A 23,184-nucleotide genomic window follows, 5' to 3' on the forward strand; every position below is an offset into this window, starting at 1 on the left:
TTCAGGACAGGTCACCAAGGAAATTTACACACTTTCAATTATAGCAACACACTAAGCCTCTGTACTTACTCTGTAACAAATACACCATGCCACTTCGTTATGGTTTTCTTTGTTGGAATAACATTACAGATGGAAATTTAGCAACACTCGCTCTTGAATGTCTGGTGTGTGTGTGTGTGTGTGTGTGTGTGTGTGTGTGTGTGTGTGTGTGTGTGTGTGTGTGTGTGTGTTGACTCATCACCCCCCCACCTGCTGCAAAATGTTGGAGGACGCTGTTGCTGCCCCAAAAGAGCAACAGACTTTGTGAAACATTTTGTTCCATTGCCAAAATAGAAACTGACAGAACTGTATTATTATTAAATTTTATCAAATTATTTTCTGTAGTGCTCTGTGAACATTAACTAATGGGTTTTCCTGGCTCTCTGCTGTAAGTGCTGGATTACTCCTGATGTTTTTGATGTCATACACAGAATGTTTTTCAGCTGACATTTTTCTTTTTAACCATAGTATTAGCTTGCATGTGTACGGGTTACAGTAAGTAGTTTTTTTATACTGTGTGCGTGCGTGCGTGCGTGCATGCGTGCGTGTGTGTGTGTGTGAGTGAGTGAGTGATGACATTGACATTATTGTTGAAGTTAGTGAAAGGTCTCAAACTATTGGATTGCTGTTAATTCTATACAGACTTCATGTTCCCCACAGGATGAGTTGTAGTGACTTTGACGATCCTGTACATTTCATCTAGCACGATCATCAGGTCAAAATTATTCTAATTTGGTTCATTACCAGAAACCTGCAAAACTTTTAGTGTTGATTAGCAAATGCTAGCATGTGGACACACTAAAATAAGATGGTGAACATGGTAAACATTGAACATGCTAAACATTAGCAGTTAGCTCACAGTCGTGCCTAAGTACAGCCACACAGAGCTGCTACAGTGTTTCCATGTTTTTTACTGTTTTTACAGTGTGTACACTTAATTACATGAAATGTTCCTGTTTTTAAATCAAACACAATTAAAAAAAAAAAAATGTCAGCTTTTAAAATCATCCCTGCAAAATATCAGAATAGGAATAATCCAGCAATTACAGCAGAGAGCCAGGAAACCATTAGTTACATGATCACAGAGCACTACAGAAAATCATTTAAATGACAGAAAAAATTCAAATAATATTTATTCATAAAATTTATTTTAAATTAAAAATAATAAAAAAAAAATCAAATTTAATAATAATACAGTTTCATTTTGTATTTGGCATTACAACAAAACAACAACAAAAAAAAGTCCATTGCTCTTTTAGGCAGCAGCAGCACAGCAACATTTCTCAGCGGGTGGGGGTGAGGAGGCAACACATATACACACACACACACACACACACACACACAGATACTGCATAGAATAGATCCCTTGGAGCGCCTCCCTCTCCATCGCAGTAGGTTAATGTATCCATTGTTATAATGACACGGGTGCTGCATTTATGGTATTTTTATATGAGACATGCCGACTGGGTGTTATTTGATTTAATATGGTCAACATTCAGATTACTGAAGCTGACTGAAAGAATTAAAGTGTCTACGCCATGGAGGAGCAAAAAGCATCTCATCACATAGTGAATAATTTATTCCCAGGTGAAATCAGATAATGGTATAAAAGGCAGTGCTCTAAATCATTTAATATTATTTTGACTCATTGTGAATGAACAACACAATGCACTCATCTTCTTCTCACTTACCTCACCAGTATATGAATGGTGCCACTAGTAGTACTACTGCAACCACCACCACCACCACCACTACTACTATTACTAGTACCATTTATCAAATAAAGTACATACCTTTTAGGGTATGTTGTATGGTTAAAGCTGCTATGTACAATGAAAAGATGTTTTTCCTCTCATTCTTATGGCCATAACTTGACTTGTCTTGGTTCAGTCTCATTGCTCTCATTAGTGTTGTTTACAGTAGCTGTTTTCAGGTAATAAACTTCTGATAAATCAAGCTTACTCTGCCTGTGCTGTACAAAACGGCATACAGACAAAGTTAGCGACTAGCTGGTGAACATAATGGTGAATTTAGCGGCTAAATAGCCTGATATCTCCCTTACAGTGCACCGTAGACCTACATCAGGGGAGACTCCCAACCGGACCACTATACCATGCAAGTTGTGCAAGGTCATGTTACAGATGGAGACATGCTGAAGGTATCAGTAGGCTAACTTAATTTTCGAAGCACACAGAACAAAAGTTAGAAAAACTTCAAAGGAAAAAACACTAGAGAGGGTTCAGAGAGTTTCTTTATTCTTTCACCTCTATATAGTGTTGATAAATTCTGATTCAAACAGAGCAGCAATTTTCAAATGTAAAATTGATGATCAGGAGAGACACAAACCAAAAACTTGTAGCAACACAACCTCCCTCCAAATTATTACATTACACCCATGGCATACTTCTAGATAATCAGATTTTGAAGGACACATTTAATAATCCATTACTTTCCAATTTCTGTATTAAACTTGTTAAATTTTCCCTTAATGTATTTTATTATGTGGGTCTGTCACTCAGCCAAAGACTTTCACCACGAATGTAGAATGGATAAACGTCCTGAAATGAATGCAACCCAGCTCAGTGCCAAAGATGAATTAGGAAATATGTCTGCGTGACCCTTGTTTTTTATTACAGTTTCACTCATAATCAGATTAAAGCTTGGTACTTAGCTTCTTGTTAGCTAGTGATGGCGCTGTAACAGTGTTACAAGTAATGATAATGTTCCTCAGCTCTGAGTACACTGTACAGTCACCACAGAGTCGAGTCAAAGATGAGCTTTTATGTAACTTCATGTATTCTCAACTTACACCTTACATGAGCAGCAGTGATTACACTCTCTGTCTCCTCTTCTCTTTGTCAATTTTTCCCTTTCTTTCAGTTTCTCCATTATGACAAGAGAGTTGGTTAAATGTCAAAGAGAATACATCCCACACTTCTATTTCCCATTTTAAAGTTTTACAGTACTGTTCTTCGATGTTAGTCATTCGTCAGATGTGTTTATCTATGTGATGCGGTTTACAGCTGCATGGCTCGAACTCCCAGTTTTGTGCTTCCCTCTCTTTATCGGAGCTGGTCCCTTATCAACGCATGTGTCTGCAGGTTACAATATTTCATCTAAAGAACATTTTGTTTTTCTTTGTCCTGCCTCAGTTGAGTGTAACCCACACACTCAACATTTTCCAGAGTGGACAAAGACAAGCTGGAGAAACAGCCTGATGCTTGACTATCTATGAACCAAAAGCCAGTTGGCATGAATTCTTAATCTCACTCATGAATGCCCATGATTTATTGATGCTGTTCCAGAGGAAAAGTTTACCCCCATGTCCAAAGGCTACTGCACACTCTTCGAGTTTGGCTGCTCTCAAACAGCGACTACATTACAGTGAGTGATATATCGTGTGTCTAGTGTCCAATGTCTTTACACACCCCAAGTTTGCTTTCGTTTCAAATGTCTACATTCCCTCATGTTATATTTGAGAGTGTCTTGTTTTCTGAGTCCTGAGTTAATTTCATGGAAGACACCCCCCCGGGCAAAATTTCCCACAAGACACTCACAGCCGTAATATTAGTCCCCGCTGTACTGTACAGCAGCCAGCACCGTCTTCACTGCAAATGTGACTCAAATGGCTCTCTTGGTTCCCTTGGAAACCAGGTGCTCAGAGATCAGGAAAGATCCATTTCACACTTCAGCTGCAAGCAGAGAGACAAAGAGATGGTTAGACAAAGGGAAAGTGGAAGGGAGAGAGGATTAGAGAGAGAAAGTAGGGGTTTGGGGGTTTGGGGGGGGGGGTAAAGGAAGCTTGACCTTAAAAGATGCTTCATTCTTTTAGCCCCTTTGTCTCAAAATAAAATTAAAAATAGTGGCAAATGGATTGAAAAAATGCTGCTGCTTCCCCTCATGGGATTTTCTACCCTTTAGAGTTGCCGGCACTGAAATGCACAGGATTTGTTTAGATTTGGTGTCTGTAGAGAAGTGGGTGAAAATAGCTGCAGTTGTCATTTATTGATGCAGCTTTTATTGTTATCAGCTGTAAGGCATGCATGCCTGCTCTTCGCACAAGCTAACAGAAAGAGATGGCTTAATGCAAACAGCCAGTTACCACGTCTCACCACGCCTGATAACGCTGCCAAAGATCGAGCTCTCCTATCGCACACGGATGCACTTTTTTGCCTCGTTAAGAGCTCTTCAGGAAGGTCAACATCCAGAGAATACTAAAGTTTACAGCTTCACAGTTTGTTATATACTAAAACATGAGCTCAACATCAGGGAAATCAAATCAGAAGTTAGATTTTGTATAGTTTGTCTCTTGAGGGTTTTCATTTGCTGGAAACAAAGGGGGCGCTGATGATTTTCATACATTTTATGAGAGTGAATTCAGCCTGAGTTTGGAGCTTTCTGTTCGTTTGCAGTTGAGTAGGTGCATGAAAGGTTCCAGAGGGATAAAGCAGTCTGCAGGGATAAAGCAATCAGAGCTAAGACACTTTAATAACGGTGGATTGTATTAGAGGGCTGTGCTGTTTTAAAACAGATAATGCTACTTTTGAGGCTAGGTTTTAAACACATTGTTCTGGTGTCTTTACAAGAAAGACAATAATTAAATTAATAAATAAGAGGAAAGCCTCTACATACAGTGGTATGGCCAAAGCAACCCTTTTATTTGTGTCATTAAAGAAAGCTTGATGCTTGGTTGTTGTTTTTATGTGAAGAAAAAAAATTCACAAATATCATTAGACTTAAACATTGACACTTTTAGTCTTGTGTGTTTCATATTGGGAATTTTTTCTCCATGGACACACTTTTCCAAGACTCTGTGATCCCTTTTCTCAAATTGGTTTTCACTCTTCAGACAGTTCAACCATTTCTATGTAGCCACTAATGGGGGTTTCAAACTGTCTGATTTAGCAGAGTAAGGGTCAGTGAAGAACCTAATCTGCAGGCGTTTTACTTGTAGAACATGGAAACTACTCTCAAACCTCTCTTGGAGAAAAAGTAGCGTGACTTACAAGGCAGTTTACCTCCTACATCTTTAACTGTGACTTCTTTTTGGTGGAAACGTGTCCACGTAACACCAGAAAGGAATCGAGGTGATTGGCAATGACATAACTGAATTTCATTGTATTTTTTTGATTAAAAAAATCTTGCATAGCTAATCTTTAAGGTCCAAAAAACTCCTGATGCTTGTTCTTAATCTTGTACTCCACAAAAGCTTTTGTTAATTGAGTATGTGGTTTAAACAGCAGTGACAGCAGTTTTAACGGCTCTGTTGACCACTGCTTAGCCTGTCACAGGAAGTACATTATCATATTGACAGTGAAGGTTAATAGTCATATCCATTTCAACCAGATGCTCCTTTATTGAGAAGAACTTCACAGTGAGAAAAGGCAAACGTCCAACAGTATTTGACTGTCCATTGAGAGCTCCCTGACTTCTGATTGAATAATTGGGTGTCTGTTTACAGAAATGCCAAGCACTGGAGGGAAGCTCGTCAAGTTGTCTGCATCCTACATTTCCACAGCCTGAATTAGCCCACAGGGCCTGTGGGAAATGTATTTAAGATTCAAAAAGTAGGCTCTCTGAAATAATTTCACCTTGTGCCTTTTGTGCTCTGGCAACAATGAGTGTGTTGGATTTTTCATGGGTGGCAAAATGACTGGAACTAAATATTTACTCACTTTCCTCCTAGGCTGGCATCAAAGTACTGAGAAATACTTTTGCTCTGTCATGTGGCATGAATCCAGCTGTCACATTTATAGATCTGCACCTCTCAGTCAGGTACAGGCTGCACTGAACTGGATAACAGGATGCATTTAAATCACCTGCCCGCACTAAATGGTTTGCCATTTTCAGCGCAGGCATATACAAAAAAAAAAACAAAAACAAAAAAAACAAGTGGGCATATGCAGGCACAAGGCTGTTATCTGTATGCTTGTCAAAGCATCTGATTATTTTATTTCTGCCTCGGTCAGAGGTCTGAAGTGATTGTTGATATCAATGGCAACTTCAACAGCGTCTTTCCTTTTAGAGTATGATAACGCAGGGAGATTAATATCTTGTGAATCCAGTACCGTAAGTCCGTACACGTTATCGTGAAAATCCTTACCTCTGCAGCAATAAATCAGCTTATTGATGTTCCTGCTGTTTTTCTATGTGTACTCACTACCTACAGTATTGATTTGCTTTGTTGTGAGACAAACTGTGAAGAGATAGTAGGTGCACAGGTTACATGAATACACACACACACACACACACACACACACACACACCTTACCCTAACCCTAACCCCAAGTACATTTAAATTGAAAGTCACTTGCAATGTGGCCATTTAAAGTGTTGAAGGATATAAAAAGCATCAACTATGCCCAAGAGCTGAGCCGTCTGTTTCGCTCTCACATTTACAGGCGCATGCATACTCACACAGACAGACACACCCCTCATTAACTTGTAGATGGTTCACTGAGCTGATGCATGCTGTATAGACCAGGTCTAATTGGTTACAAGGGTATCAACAGCTGGACTGATGCGGGTGGCTGGAGCTGCTCAGTTTCCTCACCAAGTGTGACCAGAGATATTAATGTGTGTGTGTGTGTGTGTGTGTGTGTGCGCGTGCACGCGCGCGCATCTGTCTTTGCACACACACAGTCTGAGAGGTTAAATTAGATAGGAATGACATCTGATGCCTAAATACTGAGTTTCCGAACTTAACCCCTTCAACTCCTTAAGGGCAAATTTCATTAATTCGTAAAAGGTATCCCAGTGCAGTGATCTGAAGCTGCTCTCTAACCAGGGGTTCACAGGTTGTACACCTGCAGTTACCAGGAGATATGTGGAAAGACTGTGGAGTGGCTCAACTAATTTGAAAAAAGAGAAATTATGTTTTTGATAAACTGTAAGCTGTAATTCATACACCAAGTCTAAACTGCAATGAATAAATGATGTTGAAATAGCTAAAACAACCGAAATTGTTAAGTAAAAGTAATGGGTAAATGATTGAAACAGAAAGCACAAAGTATTTTATGGGTAAGGTGAAATGGTTAGCTGAAAGTACTAGATAAACAGCTGAAATATTTGGCATAGTGAGTAAGAGATGGATAAATGGTTCAAATAGTTTGCTAAAAGCATGGATAACTGGCCATCTAATTCTAATGAATGAATGGTTGAAATATTTAACCAAAAGTAATGTATAAAAACTTGAAGAAAATAGCTAAAAGGCATTAATGAGCAGTTGAATAACGTGTTGAAAGGTTTGGCTAAAAGTAATGAATAAATGGTTGCGCTAATATCCACCAAACCTGAGCTAAACATTGACAGTTTCCTTGTATCAAAAAAAAATCATACAGTTAATAACCATTTTGAATCATAGACTGTGTATAAAGAGGTTCAAATGAACAACAGGTGGTACAGGAGACACTTCATCTCCCAGTGCTGCAGGGTTAAAATAAAAAAGGTTCATGAGCCACTGACATCTGTAGCGCCACTCGCATGCCGAGCGATAGTGTTTCTGAATAGCCTAACCTGTATTGAAAATGACAATATGACACGTGTGGCTGAGAAATGTAGCGACAACACCACAAAGAAGCGATTCAAGAAAGAAAGAAAAACAGTCTGTTTGCTTGTTGCTTTGGTACAGACACTGTGTGTCAAGGAGTGGATGATGGTGGATGTTTGTGTGTTTATGCCAGAGAAATCACACAGTAAAAACCCCTATAAGGAGCTTTTAGATCAAAAAGTTTAAGATAAGCGTTTTCGAGTATTGGGCAGTCTTGAAGGGCACCTGATTGCTGCCTTCCCAACTTCTGTTTTGTATGTCATGTGGATTTTTTGCAGTATATGTGTTTGGAATAGAGCTGATTAGCTATCTACCATCTGCTGGGCTGTGTGAAGAGAGCAGCTCATTATTCTGCCTTTTGTTGTCTGAATTGAAGCCATAGCTCCTCTTCAGCTATCAGGCAAAGCTGCAGGGACTCTTCGTATGCGAGCAGCGGGGAGCAGCTCGAGGATGCAGTGTTACTGCACACAAGTGGCTGAATTGTCGGCATCTGTCCGACAGAGAATGAGCTGTCCTCTGGCCAATCTCTGCTTCCAACTGTGATAGTACAAAATACATCTGTCTTATGTAGGATGAGATGAGCTCCAAAACGCTGTGTATCCATTTTGAGATCAAGCCTACAAGGAGGGAAATCGTTTTATCTATTATCCCTGAAAAGCTGATATTTTTAAGTGTAATGTATGTAATGTGTATGCTTTTCAGGACCTTGTGGGCAGCGCTCCGCCTCAGAGGAACTGGAAGGGAATAGCCATCGCCCTGCTGGTCATCCTGATCATCTGTTCCCTGATTGTCACCTCCGTCATCCTGCTGACTCCTCGTATGTACAGTACACACACACTCACTCACAAACACATATATCAGCAATCAGCTTGTTTATATCATTCCAGGTATGTTGAGGGGGGGAATGAGGTGATGGATAGGCATGTGGTGCGTTTGACTTCCATGCAGGAAACCAGAATTTACTGCCCGACACAGACCTGTAATTAATATTCACCTTGATATTAACCGTAAACACAATCGTTCTTTAAATTTATCCAAGGGTTTTAGTTGCATTACCCTACCCACACCTTAGCCATTGTATATCCACCACAACCACCATCTTACCTTAACAATACTGTAGGTGCCCTGCATGTCCTAGCATTTGATTATTGGAGGTAAAAAAATTCACAGTCTTGTTTGACAATAGGGTTGCCAAATATTGAAGGTTATAGACAGTTATGGGTAATGTTGTGCCATTGCCAGATTTAGCACCGTTGACTCATGGGAAAATAGTTTTAATGTTCAAAAAATAAAAAACAAATCATTGTTTCTCAGGCCACGACCTTATGTTCCATCAAATTACACTGCAGTTCTCCACACATTCTGGTAACAAACAGACAAACAGATGAGATACAAATCACGGTTTCCCTGATGGAGGCAACAAAACACACAGTATTCAGTCTCTCTCACTTGCACTTGTTCTCTGCCTTGGCCCACATGTAGTCCACACGGCCTTGACGTGAAAAAACGTTTTACACCTCGGATGGAACTGAGAGACCACATACCTCTGCCAGGAATCTCAAGTGATTAATTTAATAGTAAAAAATTTTCAGAATATTTTTTTTTTTAATGTGCATCTGGAACTGAACATGCATCAAAACAAACAAAGTGCTAAGCAGTCATGGGATACAATGTGCCAGATGCTGCAAATGATGCAAAGAATTTGTAAAAGAAAACTGGATTCTCATCGTAAGCTAATCGTTGTTGCTCTTGGGCCTAATGTTGCACCAAATTCCATTAAAATCTGTCTTTTTAGATTTCCTGCTAAGTAACCAGGGCCAGTAGAGAAAAGAGTATTCACACACACCTGTTTAGATGTTTGCTGCCTCGGTGCACACATATCCCACACACATGCTCGGCTTTAAATTCAGTATTGCAAACACACCTCCAATGAAATCCCTTTCTTTCTCCTCTTGGCAGTAGTGTTCAGCTTTCTTTGCGCCAAGCAGGCAGCTATTTTAATTTGATAACCTTGTTTCGATGGGTTCAAGGTTTTACAGATGACATGGTTTCTCCAGGTTGGTGATTGTATAACAATTTTATATAGAGGCAGGGTCATCGTCTCACTAGGTAATGGGCCTTTTAATGTGTAATGCCATTCAGGCCTGTTTAATGGAGATGATTATGCAGTAATAGCTTCAGCTATTTGTCAGATTGGAACAGCATCAGAGATACCATTTGCATCGTGTTGGAAATTAGTTTTCTCCCCTCACCCTGCAGCTTCTTGCCAGACAAGAGAATTTCTGGGAGTTTTCAAGTCGATAAACACCTGACAATGTCTGATATGGTATTTACACACTCAGATCCCTCCACTCAGTCACACTGTGAAGCCTGCCGAAGAATCTGTCAACTTACCGTTTTATACAGTAAGACTGGGCTGTCAGCCATCGTGACAACTTGTCTCTAACGGTTGTTTCCTGACTAAAGGTGTGGTAGAAGACAGTTAAAGGGCTCACACTCGCTGCATCTCTTTCCTCACATCCACACTAACTCATTTGCGTTCCCCTGGCGTCTGCTCCACCTGCAGTTCAGCTGTCAGCTTCAGATCTCATCTTGAGTTTTGGGGATGGAAAGAGTTGCCCACCCGCTGCTGAAAAATGAAGAAGGCAGATGTGATCTGATGCTCTCAGATCAATAGAGCAATACCAGGGGCCCCTTTCTTGTTTGTGCCTTGTTCCAAATTGCTCTACCTATAGTGGGGAATAGTTGTCGGAGGTGCTATCTCAAGAGATAGAAAAGGAGTATATTGTAGTGAAATGGTGACAGTCTCTGGTATGAGGCTGCAGCTCCCTTTACTGATGAAAAAGTCAAAAGATTTTCTTCATTTCTTTCTCAGACACTAGTAAACTTACTTGCTTGAAATGCTAATAAAACTCACAATACCGAAAGACAGCTTCTTGACGGTTTCTTCAAAAATCAACAAGACATTTATGAATATATATGTGAGCTTCTCTATATCGTATTTAATTTATCCGTGTTTATTTGTCTTTTCTTGATGCACTTGACAGGTGAAGATGACAGCCTTGCCCTTAAGAAGAAAGTGACTATAGAGGATGTATTTGGTCCAAGCCTTCACATCCATGACCCACATGCCAAATGGCTCAGCGGTGAGTGAACAGTTTGTGCTTGACATTTAGGATCTGACTCTCATGTCAAAACACAAAACACTTCCAGGAGAATTATGACAGGCATCAAAGTTGTCCATAATCCTCAGAATATACAATTGTTTGCACAAGTTTGGGCTCTCCTGGACAGATTTCATGAAGAGAAAAGAAATAAATACAACCCCTGCAGCAAACAGACATTAAAGAATGAGCTTTTCTTTGAATGTTACTGCAATCTTACCTCTTATTTAATGAACCGTTGCGTATGCAAAAGTTTTACTGTTTACTTGTAAAATCTCAGAGCTATCATCAGGAATTATCAGCTGATGATAAATTCTCTGACTTTTCAAACCTTCTGGTAACACTCAACAACCACAGGCTGAGGATCTGAGTGAAGCTAATTGATGCTACAAAGCAGGAGCAGGCTATAAAAAGATATCAAAGTGTTTCCAGCTTGAAATTTCCGCTGAAGAAATAGCAGTTACCGGGGAACTGTGGAAGTCACGACAAGGTCTGGAAGACCAAGACAACCTAAAGGTAAAAATGCATGTTGTCAGAGTTGATGCACAAACAGGGTCTACAGGGAACCTTACCTGCAACCTCATCAGAAAAGTCAACATCTGAAGTATGCAAAGAAACATCTGGATGAGCCAGAGCTGTTTTGGAAGTATAGACAGGTATAGACAAGGTGTGTTTGGAGAAAAAAAAGAGCAGTTTTTGACGAAAAGAACATCTTGTCAAGTGTTTAGCACCGGGGTGGAAATATTCTGCTTCGGGGTTTTATGTCTGTTTGTTGCAGGGGTTGTATTCACTTCTTTTCGTGTCAAAAGTCAACCAAATATGGAATCTGCCCAGGGATGTCCAAACTTTTGCATACAACTGCACTACTGGTATTAAAATCTGAAGTATTTTCATGGTTTGTCCTCGCAGTAGTCGACGGGAACTTAATAAACACCGAAAAGCGATGCAGTGTTGAAATAATACTGATGTATAACATTACATTACAAACAAAGAACTCTGCCGCCTTTCTGAAGCTCTGGCAACAAAACTTGGCACGAAAATAATTCCCTTCCTAGAACACAACTAGTTGAATAACACAAAAGGTTTTTTTTCTAATCATACAACCACAAGAATTAAATCGAGCAACAAAATAAAAATATGTTTTATAAAGAATATCAGGTAATAAAGCTTTAAAATCTCCAAGGGGAAGGAAAGAATCAGTCTCAGGGTTGTTTGCAGTTCATTCCATTTAAAAGGTGCACAGTTCCTGAAACTAGTTCTGCTAAGGTTGATGCACAGCCTATATGGGATATCTAAGGATGAATAGCTATTGGGCTCAAGATTTAAATGAGCGAAGAGATGTGAGGTCTTAGGAAAATGAGCAAGAAAATACTTTGTCTTCAGTCTCACTTAAATCGCATAACAAACAAAGCCTTTCTTCTGCAGGGAGATCATTAAACCTGTCTTTTTCTGTAGCTAATGCTACTATACCTGAACTGTGCGCACAGATCTTTGACTGTTAGTTACTCCCTATCTATCCTCATAAAAAAACATCATGGTAGTAAAAGACAAAAAAAATTCGGTTGGGACTTTTTGTTTTTGTTTTTTTACAATAACTGTGATCCTCTTTCCTAAAGACACAGATGTTATGCAACATTATGTAGATTCGCATTAACTCATTCTGGCTATGATTTTTATCCGTCCACATAGACAACAAATACACCAGTTTTCCAGCTCATTTAGCATGTTCTACAAATTCAGCATGCTGTGTACTAGGCGAACGGTAAGATGGTCTAAACTGAACAGATGTTCAGTAGGATGGATTTGCTGTGGCCTCTCTAACCTTGACAAGGTAGCAAGTAGAAAGCTCCTGGCTGAGCTCATGCATGTTGCATCAGCTGGCTCAGTGCCCCCTGGTGTTTGACAGGAAAAGTACTTGAAATCATTCTCAGCTTCAGTGATCAGAGATGCTTCATTGTTAGGATGATTATGAGTTTTTACTGTTCATTGTGAGTACTTGTGAGTACAACTACTACCAATGAACAATATGTTCTTGTTAACATTTTTTTAGTAAGGGATATTCATGACTGTATTTGCTTGTAGAGTATTTACAATGTTTTCAATCAGCTCAGGGGCAATATTGACATTTGGTCTGGTTGTCACAGTACAGCACCCAGGGCTGAGGATCTCTGAAACAGCTGTACAAATCATCGGTGAACGAAAAAAAAGTACTTCATCTAGAAAATCTAAAAAATCTTAAATTAAAGATGTGGATGAACAGTTTGTGACTGCCTGAACAGAGTATTGGTGTCTGTCAAGTGAATAGTAATAATAGTAAGAGTTTTTTGGTGATTTTCATGAGAATGTTAAAAATGGTCTATACAATAGATATACCTTGTAACATCTGGATTTGACATATCCTTAGGTTTGGGGTTCTCAGAATTAAATAAACAAAGCAGACATTGTCAACCAAGTACATTTTGTCATTTGCTAGTAATTTTTTATTTTAACCCACTGTCCACTTCAGAGCTTTTTCAATAGCTTTCCATTCAGTCTTTTTCGGTGGATGAATTTTGCTTAGGGCAAAAGTAAAAGCTCCAGAACAAATAGTGAGAAAACCTTAAGTGAAGTGATTTTTTTTTTTTTTCAAATTTTGTTTACAAAGTTGAAAATTAACTTTCATGTTTAGTATTCTTTCAGACTAACCAATTTTGGATTTTTCTTTTATCTTAGTAACAAGGACAGACTTTGTTGTAATGAATTCACATGATTTTTTTATATGTAATTACACGTATCTAATCTAAAAAGTTGCTCAGTGTCCAAATTTAAACTTCTTTCTTCACATTATAAAGCAATTGATTTTATAGAGTTTTTTCATATTGTATTCTGTAAAGAGTTTTGACTGAAACTGTGTTTCAAGACAAGCAAATGACGAAAATGAAAACTATATTACCGAAATCAGAGGGTTCACACATTCAGAGACAAACAGCTTATGCATAAACATACTTGGTGTCTCACATGTATATGTTTGAATATAGCTGTTATAAATTCACATTATCACCTGTACATATGCGAACTCACAGCTCCTCTGTGCTGACAGACACATTACGACCTTACATCTGTCCTTCTGTTCTACGGCGCAGACTGTTCCCCTGATTACTTACATTACAGGCTTATTAACATATAATTAGTTAAGTTCCTGGGTTTCTGTGCCCTTCATTCACAGCAATGATGAAAACGTCCTTAGCACCTGACGAAACCCTGGCAATCAATTGTGTGACATTGCATCTTGTCAGTTAAGTTAATGCAGTCAGCTCCCATTTGGTGCTAATGACCTTCTGATAAGAAGCCCAATGGGACAACTTCACACTTCAGTAGTCCTCATCAATATTTTGTGGGCTTCATTCACAGCAGTGCGTAATTGATCCCTGTTGCTCTTTGATCACCGCTCGCCTCTGTAGTCTTTGGACTCACCTCTGAGTTTCTCACACAGACTCAGATCCAAAGACACAGGATTCGACCTTCAGACTGAGCTGATGCATTCATATTTTTGAGATGCAACAGAATATGATATTGCCCAACAATGAACACAGGCCATAAACATGAAGCATCTGTGACTAAATCTACTCATGAAACAAAACACCAACATTGGCAACTGAATTACCATCACTTCTCTTTATGACTCCCGGCTCAGATCTTGAAATTGGTTTGGCTCTATCACAGTTTCCACTGTAGACTCAATATGCACCAACATTACCAACTCTTGTTTGGTACTAAAAAATGGTAATAAAATGAAACTGCATCCGCAAGATGAAAATTTCCACTGTCACAAACAGGCGTCACCAAATTCGTTTGGCCAGTGTGTCATGGCCTGAGCCAGGCCCTCTAACTGTCTCGTTTGCTGAGCAGTTGTTTTGCCATTTCTCTCTCTGAATGCGCATGTTTTATCACAAGGCAACAAATTTGAGACATTTCTGAGAAAATCAACCTGTCAAGGAAAAAAAAAGAGAGTTTAGTTTGAACCCAAGCTTTAAATGATTGCAAAACATGCACAACAGAATTAAATCTTGTGCCTTCATTTTCAAAACACTGTCTTTTAGTGCTATGGTAACCAGAGAAAGCAATTGGCAAACTGGCATTTAACCAACTTCTTCTCTTATCTTAACTGTTTTTGGCTCTGTGAAGCACTTTGTGACTCGTGTCTGTGAAAGGTGTTGTATAAATAAGCTTTACTTACTCACTTACTTTACTTACTATAGAAGATGAGACGGTGTTGCTGTTCTCAGAGCAGGATGGTTAGTACAGCAGCATTACAGCAGTCCACAGGGCAGATACCCTGTGCTGAGTGCTGTCACGGACGTATATCACACACTCACAGCCTTTTTTTAAGTCTGTCTTCCAATGGGAGATGTTTTGAAGAAAAAAAACTTAATTCTACCTGCCCAGAACCAAACAACAGAAAGACAAAGTTAGCAAGTGACTGGTGAACATAGTGGAGCATTTAACAGCTAAAGAGCCAGATGTTTACTCCAGGAGTTGGTGGGGACCAAAAACTGAGCTAAAAAAGGGTGAATATTGTACTTGTATTTTCCAAGTGGTTAGAAACGCGTCTCTAAATGAATGATAATGTTGCTCTGTAACTGCTGGATGTGTAAATGAGAGACTGTTTGCTAACAAGTTCGCCATATCACTTTAAACAGGGATTTTGATGAAGGTGCAGGAGGAGGACAAGACACTATATAGACACTATAAACAGAAACCTGGGAGAAACTATATACCAGTGCAGTTCCTACCATCTCCATCTCTTTTTATTTGTCATTTACAGACAATGAGCTCCTGTATCATACAAGGAAAGGGGATGTTGTTAAGCTTAATGCTGACACGAAGGACAGTGTGGTTATCGTGCCGAACCAGTTGTTTGTGAGTATCATCTTGCCTATAATTTACTCCAAAAGCAGTAAGTATACTTTCTGATACTGTAATTTCTGCATTACTACTGTGAGAGTGTGTGTTTTTTTTATCCCATATAGGACAGATCCAGAGCCGCCATGTACCAAGTATCTCCAGACATGGAACATGTGTTGTTTGCCTTTGAAGTAAAACCGGTGGGAAACCCTGTACTACCTCGAACTGCACGATATAATTTTCCCAGACTTTGTCCTTCTTTGACTGTGATGCTGTTTGTTTCCACAGATCTATCAACACTCCTATGTGGCCAAGTACATTATTTACAGCCTCACCACACAGTAAGACTCATCTCTGTTATGTCTTCCTTTATTGTCTGTTGTGTTTTGATGCCTTGTGTGTCCTCTTCCTCTCACACATCTTGGACTGGGCAATTTGCCCTCAGCCTGACCTCATGTAGACAGTCCACTGATGCCAGCCCCATTTACCTGCTTTGGCTGCTACGCTGTGGGAATGCATTTAAGTTCAATTTAGTTTTGTGTGCTGCATTCAGCCCGGCCTGTTTTTAGCCTTTCATCCATCTATGTCTGCTTATTTCCCCACTGTTCTGTATTTGCAGTGAGCCAAGCAAAGTCAGCTTGAGCTAAAAAAAGGACATGGATGATTGATGAAGCCTACAGTGAAGGATCAAGCCAAAAAACACACAACTTCTTTGCTCTGACTGTGCATTTGTATTGACTTATTCAGCATACATTGTGAATGTAGTGTACATACAGACAAAAACTGAATGTATTCTTTAATATGTCATCTCCACAGGGAGACCTGGCCTCTGAACCCTCCTGAGGTGCATGAAGCTGCCCTGCAGTTTGCTGGATGGGGACCCCGAGGCCAGCAGCTGGTAAGGAGGCCGTACCCTTGAGATAACACTCACTAAATGCTGGCACACTAGTGGACATCTGTCAGAATCAGCCTGGCATGGCAGAGGAGGCTGAGTAGTGATTTATAGTCTGTCACAGCAAAACAGACAAATGCCGTGGTGATAAGAGGTGTATGTACACTGTAATGACTGCATTAAGGGTCCAAGGGTGAACTGTCTTTACTTTGACCTGCGTCAATGTCACCGTGAAGCCAACATTTTTTTTTTCATTTCACAACTTCACGACAACGTGAGCTGGTGAGAGCCCCAGTGGCAGATGGCATCTCGGCGGCACAACCCATGGCTTGGACAGTGTGAGGTTTCTGCGGGGGAGCAAACACATGGCACTGACATGGAGAGGGGATAGACTTTGTAAAACAGACCAGCTGATTGGAAACAGTTTGCCCAATTGTGCAGACAAAATCGATGTCTTGAATTTGATTTTACTGCAGCTCTATTTGGCTTTTCCATTCATTCGTTTTTTCATTGTCCATTAAGAATAAAATGTTTTTGTTGTTTTGAAAAGTTTAAAGAGTGCAGAAATATTTTTAGAAGAAAGCCCCGCAAACAATTTTGCTGGCATCCTTGGATTCAACACACCTTTCTTCTCTCCACCAAAAAAAGTGACTACTTCTTTTTGTTTATTTTCAAACCCTCATACCTGACTGTGTTTATTATGAGCTGTGCAGGAAGCTTATTTAGAATAATGCAAGCTATTATAAACTCAACAGTAGCAGTGGAGAGAACTGTTTTTGGTAAACTCAATAAAACATGATTTAATGAAGTATTTAAAGTCAGTCAGAGATGGAAGCAATTTTGCAACTGATTATACATAAACATGAAAATGTTTCACTGTTGTATTTGAAGATTTGTTATCTAGCATTATTTCATGTATTAAAGGACATGTCAGTTTGGGAGTGAGAGCAGGTTTCAAGTGGCAACCTCCAGCAGCCACTGGAATTATGACTCTTGTTCATCAGGAGCAAAGGAGGAAGTAGAGTTATATTGTTGTTGAGTTGCCTGACCTAACTAAACCTCAACCATAGCATTGTAAGATCAAAAACCCTGTTACTTGTGATGGTTTCAGAAAGCGCTGATAAACTGTCATTCTGCAGCGAGGGCCGTCAGATCAAAACCACATATTATATGTGTGTTTATGTACATGTGTTGTTCTGGCAGTTACAAATTGTGTATTTTGTTGTTTTAATTTGAGGACTTTTTTTTTGTCAACAAATCCAAAGAAAAGACCAAAATCATCATTAAATTTATCCTGTTGTCCTAAAACTCTTAAAAACACATCATTGAGCCACACTATTGCACTGGTGGCATGTTTTTTTGGCTACAATAGTGCACCAAATGTGTATTAATCTGCAACTGAAAATAGTCCCAGAAAATGTGCTATTTCATCCTGTCTGAGTAGAGTTGGCTTATAGACCCAGGGCCCAGCTGTTTTAGGAAATTATTGTACCTTTAAAAAAAAAAAAAAAAAAACTATACTACACTAAACTATATATTTGTTACCCATTTTTGAGTATTAGAAGTGACATTTTGTTGGTTTTGGTCTTTTTATGGGATTTGTTGACAGTGAGAAAAATATAGAATTATGCCTTATCCTTTAACAAGCTTCAAAGTGCCAGTGATTGAAGCATCTGAAAATCTTTTGGCTTTTTCTCTTGCCTAATCCAATACTTCCCTTTTGTTTTACCTTGTTGACTTTAGTAGTTTTTGTTTGGATTGCTTTGTTTAGACAACAGTTTCATCAGCTGTTACTTAAAAGCTTTCTGTACCGCCATAATTGCTCTTATCGTATCATTTGCTTAAATTACAGATACACTGCTGTGAGAAAATATTAACATTTCAAGTATGTGATGAGACTTTGCCTGCTGAGGGAAGAAAGCAGATTAATTTGCATATGGTAATATTGTACCTGATTGTTCCCTTCACAATGCTGTTACTGTAGCTTCGTGTTTGATTTAATGAACAGCAGAGGTTATGTGAGAAAAATGAGATAAGCTTTCGTCTTTTGTCTTTGTCTGACCTGGCAATGTTGGACATGTTTTCTTTTTTTCACTCAGGGTTTGTAAAAATAATGATTTCCCATTAAGTTTATCAGAACTGGAGCAATTTATCATAAAGTGTTTAATCAGGACGTATAAATGAAAGGTGTGTGAGTGTTTTTGGCAGTATGGCTGTGTGCATCGAAGCATCCGATGTACAGTGAGAGGAGCAGGGAGATGAATCCTGCAATGCTCCCCTCATTAAACCGCAAGCAATTACTCTGCTGTGACAGAGCAATCAGTGAGGCTGAGTCGACACACACACATACACCTTCACACACACATACACACACCTAAGAAAGAGGTTATATTGAGACAAAAACAGGAGGGGGAGGAAACAGAGAGGGGTGGGTTTAAGAAAAAGAAATTAAAACAAATGAACATATCGTTGTATTTCACATCAAAAAACACCCATGCACATGGAGACACGCTCAAATACAAATAAGCAACCCTGCTCTTTAAGCTCCACAGGTATCTTTGATGTTGCTACTTTAATTTTGCCACCCTTTTGAAATGGCTCTTTTTTAGCCTTTTGCTCATTCTCTCTCTTCTCTCTCAACTTAATCACCTGAAAATTTTTAAGTCAAGCAATTGCCACCTCTTTTACAAATTATTCTAGTTTTCAGGGGCCATTCAGGATCATTTATGACTAAATGCTATGGGTTCTGTGCTGACAATGAGTCCTTTGAACTTGAAATCTTGAGGCAGCTTTTGCCAAGGTATAATTCAAAATAATTAAAATACTGAGAATTGAATTTTTATGTAGCTCTTTGAAAGCTGCCTATGATTTTCCTTATGTCCCATGGCGGTTTTGCAACATTCGCCACCCACCAGCTTCCTTTGCTTTACACAGCCCTGCATTGATCTGTTTTCCTCAGATGTTGATCCCACAGTATAAAACTTTGATTTTCTCAACAGTAGCCATAGATCAGTGTGAAAGGAGCTATGTCTTTCTCTTTTCTGATTCTCGTGATGGCGATTTGAGGCTTAGATTAAACTGAAGAGGTTTCAGCTGACAGCCCAGCTACGCCAAAAGAAACGCCAGAGCTTCAGATACCAATCAATCCCACATTCATCTCCTTCATAATGGCACCAGTCGAAGCAGCGAAAACACTGGAGTGGATTGACAGAGGGTTATAAGTGTCACACACTCATCTGCCAGCGATGTGTCTTAATTCTTTCAGCCGATGCCATCGATGGTGCTGAGGGCTTAAATCAGCAGTCTTACCCGCTATTTAGCTCAGCCATCCTCCACCCCCAGAAGACAGCATAATGTCTCAATAAACACTGGGGGAAAATGGTATGTTTGTGCTTGGGTATGTCTTCAGTTATATGTGTGTGCCTGCAGGGTTGCAGCCAGCTCCAGCGCCTTGATTAGCAACAGAACAAGTTTCATACTGCTTTGGAGAGGAATCCAGCTTGAACTATAATGAGGAAAATATTCGTTAATACAGTGCTTAAGGCAGGTGTTGACTGAGACTATATTAGCCTGTAAGTGTTATTGAGTGGGAAGCTGTGTTTCTATCTGGATTAGGTCATGCTGTGAAAAGAGCCACAAGTGGGTTCGGCATAAGGGCTCATACTGTACATAGTAGAATGTGAGATGCAGCGTCTGAGGAAAAATGTTCCCAGCTTTGCACTACAGGAAATTAAAATTTAGGTGTGAGTCAATGGGAGCAATACACATGACCATTTACATTACACGTGATACACATTAACGATAGCCACTGGTCTGAATTTCTCTGTCCAGATCTTCATATTTGAAAACAACATCTACTACAAAACAACGATAGAGAGCCGAGCGATCCGCCTGGTTTCCACTGGCCAAGAGGGAGTTGTCTTCAATGGCCTTGCTGACTGGCTGTATGAAGGTAAGACAACTACAAACAGTTTCACCAAAACACAACAAAACCCAGGATAATATCATGTCTGTCATTTCTGTGTTTCAAAGACAGAGTATAGATTTCTGTCACTTTCAGAGTGAACTTGGGCCAAATTCTGGAGTTTAAAAATACATTAAAAGGTTAAAAGTATGTGGACACCTCAGCATCAACCTTTCATATGATTACTGAACATCTCATTTCAAACACATGGGCATGCATGTGCTGTTAGAACAGCCTCCACCCCTCTGGGAAAGCTTTCTACAAGAATTCGGACGATGGCTGCAGGGATTTGCTCCCTTTCAGCAACAAGAGCATTAGTGAGGTCAGAGACTGATGTTGGGCGATGGGGCCTGTCTCACAGTCTGCATTTTAATTCATCTCAAGGTTGCTGGATAGGGTTTAGGTTAGGGCTCTTTGCAAGTTCTTCCACACCCAACTAGGAAAACCATTTGGACTTGCTTTTTGCATGGGAGCATTGTCATGTTGAAGCAGAGAAGAGCCTTCTCCAAACTACTGCCACAAAGTTGGAATAACATAAACAATATAAATGTATACTGTCGCCTTTCAAATTAATATGGTGAGCGTATTATCAAACAGTTGTGTATTTGTATATCCCACAGACACAGAACACAATTAAAATTAATGTAGAGGCGTGTTTCCTGTCACCTATTTACTGTTCAATGTTCACTCCTCTTTTAATTGTTGCTTTCTACCCACCTTCATGTGGCTTCACTATGTTCACCAGTAAGGTGCTATCTCCATCTGCCTGCTATTTGGTGCTGAGCAAGTAGCCTACAATTTGTTTTTGGAGCCATTTTGAAGTACAGCTGAGCATTAAAAGTAAATCAAAGAGTAAATTTTGCAATTCTGAAAACCAAAACAATGAGCAGAGAGATGCTACAATGCTCCATAGAGCATTGGGGAACTGCAGCATTGGATGATAATTATCTGTGAGTTCAACACTCCAAGCGACAACTTTCACATCAAAGTAGTTACGTGTTCCATTGTTAAAATAAAAATATGTATTAAAGCGGCTTTAATTGGAACTAACAGTGTCAGTAAACAAAAATATGTATTTACCGCTGGTGGGAGGTGTCCACAAACTTTTGGACATATAGTGTATTTAACCAACCAAATTTGAAGACCATTATAATCCAGTCTTGTGACACCTGCCCTGCACTTCCCGTCCCCGAGGCGTGGTTGTTTGTTTGTGTGCATGATTCCATCTGAAAGAGCACAGCTGGCTACGTTTCAGTGCCCCTCCTTCACGAGACTTCCCATTGCTTGTCTTTGTGTTCAGGCAGTTTTTAATTAATTCATGTTTGCAGTGCTACAATCTCACTCAGCAGATGTTCAAGTTTGCTTGTAATTGAGTATGAAACATTTTTCTGCATGTGAGACGACATTCCAATTACATACCACTTGGATATGGCTTTGTCTTATTTGAGACTAGTGCTGTCATTTATAATGCAGTTTATAGGTAAGTTGTTGTTTAGTAAGTGAAGACTTCAATTACTGTTATTATTTTATTCATTCTGCTTTTATTCAGAGGGCGGTTTGAGATAATAATCGCAGTGTAATTGTATAATGTAATTGTAAAATGCCGGTTATTATGAGAGAAATTCTGTAACAGTGCATGAACTGCTTCAGGGTCGCCTCTAATCGGTTTTTCATTAATGGGATTATTTCTTTGTTGCAGACACAGAACATGACATGAAAGAAGTAATCCATTTCCAATGCTAAAGAAAGATTTGCCTTGCCATATTTTCCCACTGTATTTCACGGATTTATCAGTGGATAACAGACTCTCACAAAAACAGAGATCATGCAGTATACAGCTGTTACAGTCGTCGCTTACAGTGTTAGCACTGAACTGTATGAACTGTATTGTTCTGGCGAGATTTTGGCAGAAGTTGTTAGAATGTGGTTCAAGGTGAGGCTGCCTCTTCTCTCAGGTATTTAGTGCAGTACAGCCAAAGATCTTCATCCTTGAATGAGAAAAGTTAAACTTCGTTTTCATCACAGAATTGGTAGCAGTTTGTTTTAAAGAGGTAAAACAGATGATTTCAGGTCAGTTGCATTCAAACATTTCATTTAAAAAAATTTAAAATATATATATTTTCAATCTTTTTTTTTTTTAATTAAACTTCTAATTTAATTCATTCTGAGCCTATAAAACTGTACTGTATGTAAATTCACAATCTGTTTGTTCCAGAGTTCACTGAAGTTACAGTCTTATATATTATATTGAGTGAAATATTCAAACAAATAGTGCCATTGTTATAGCTGCGTCTTTGCATCAAACAGAATATCTTATATGACTGACTGACGGCTTCTGAATCAAAGGATTCACATTTTTATTAAATATTTAGATGCTAACAAACCTTTCAAATCCACAGTCCTGTGGGTTTAAACAATGCTTTGCCAACACATATATGTATATATATATACATATATATATATATATATATATATATATATATATATATATACATATATATTGTATGTATATCTGCAAGCCTTTGATGTTGATCAGTGTTAATACTTATTCCCCAGTTGTCATAATGAAGCATCAACAAACGTGAACTGTAACTTTGATCAAGAGATTGAAGATAGTGAAGTCATGGGAAAGGCTTTCACAAAGTATCCTATAGAGCCGTAGGTTTGGGAGATGAGAGAGATGAGATGAGCT

The 23,184-nt window shown here is 39.2% G+C and overlaps 1 protein-coding gene across 2 annotated transcripts in view; it reads left to right on the forward strand.

Annotated features, from left to right (window-relative positions):
• LOC111670508 (A-type potassium channel modulatory protein DPP6-like) overlaps nucleotides 1-23,184 on the forward strand; it is a 60,648-nt gene that overhangs the window by 27,634 nt on the left and 9,830 nt on the right. For both annotated transcript variants that reach the window (XM_087179570.1, XM_087179571.1), the window contains exons 2-8: nucleotides 8,291-8,405; nucleotides 10,636-10,734; nucleotides 15,557-15,651; nucleotides 15,762-15,836; nucleotides 15,925-15,977; nucleotides 16,453-16,534; nucleotides 20,360-20,480. In XM_087179570.1, the coding sequence (XP_087035696.1) occupies nucleotides 8,291-8,405; nucleotides 10,636-10,734; nucleotides 15,557-15,651; nucleotides 15,762-15,836; nucleotides 15,925-15,977; nucleotides 16,453-16,534; nucleotides 20,360-20,480 (640 nt within the window). The remainder of the gene's footprint in view (nucleotides 1-8,290; nucleotides 8,406-10,635; nucleotides 10,735-15,556; nucleotides 15,652-15,761; nucleotides 15,837-15,924; nucleotides 15,978-16,452; nucleotides 16,535-20,359; nucleotides 20,481-23,184) is intronic.

The sequence above is a fragment of the Seriola lalandi genome, unplaced genomic scaffold (assembly GCF_002814215.2).
Source record: "Seriola lalandi dorsalis isolate HSWRI2012SDOR001 ecotype SW California unplaced genomic scaffold, Sedor1 jcf7180002054855, whole genome shotgun sequence".
In the NCBI taxonomy this organism is placed as follows: Eukaryota; Metazoa; Chordata; class Actinopteri; order Carangiformes; family Carangidae; genus Seriola; species Seriola lalandi.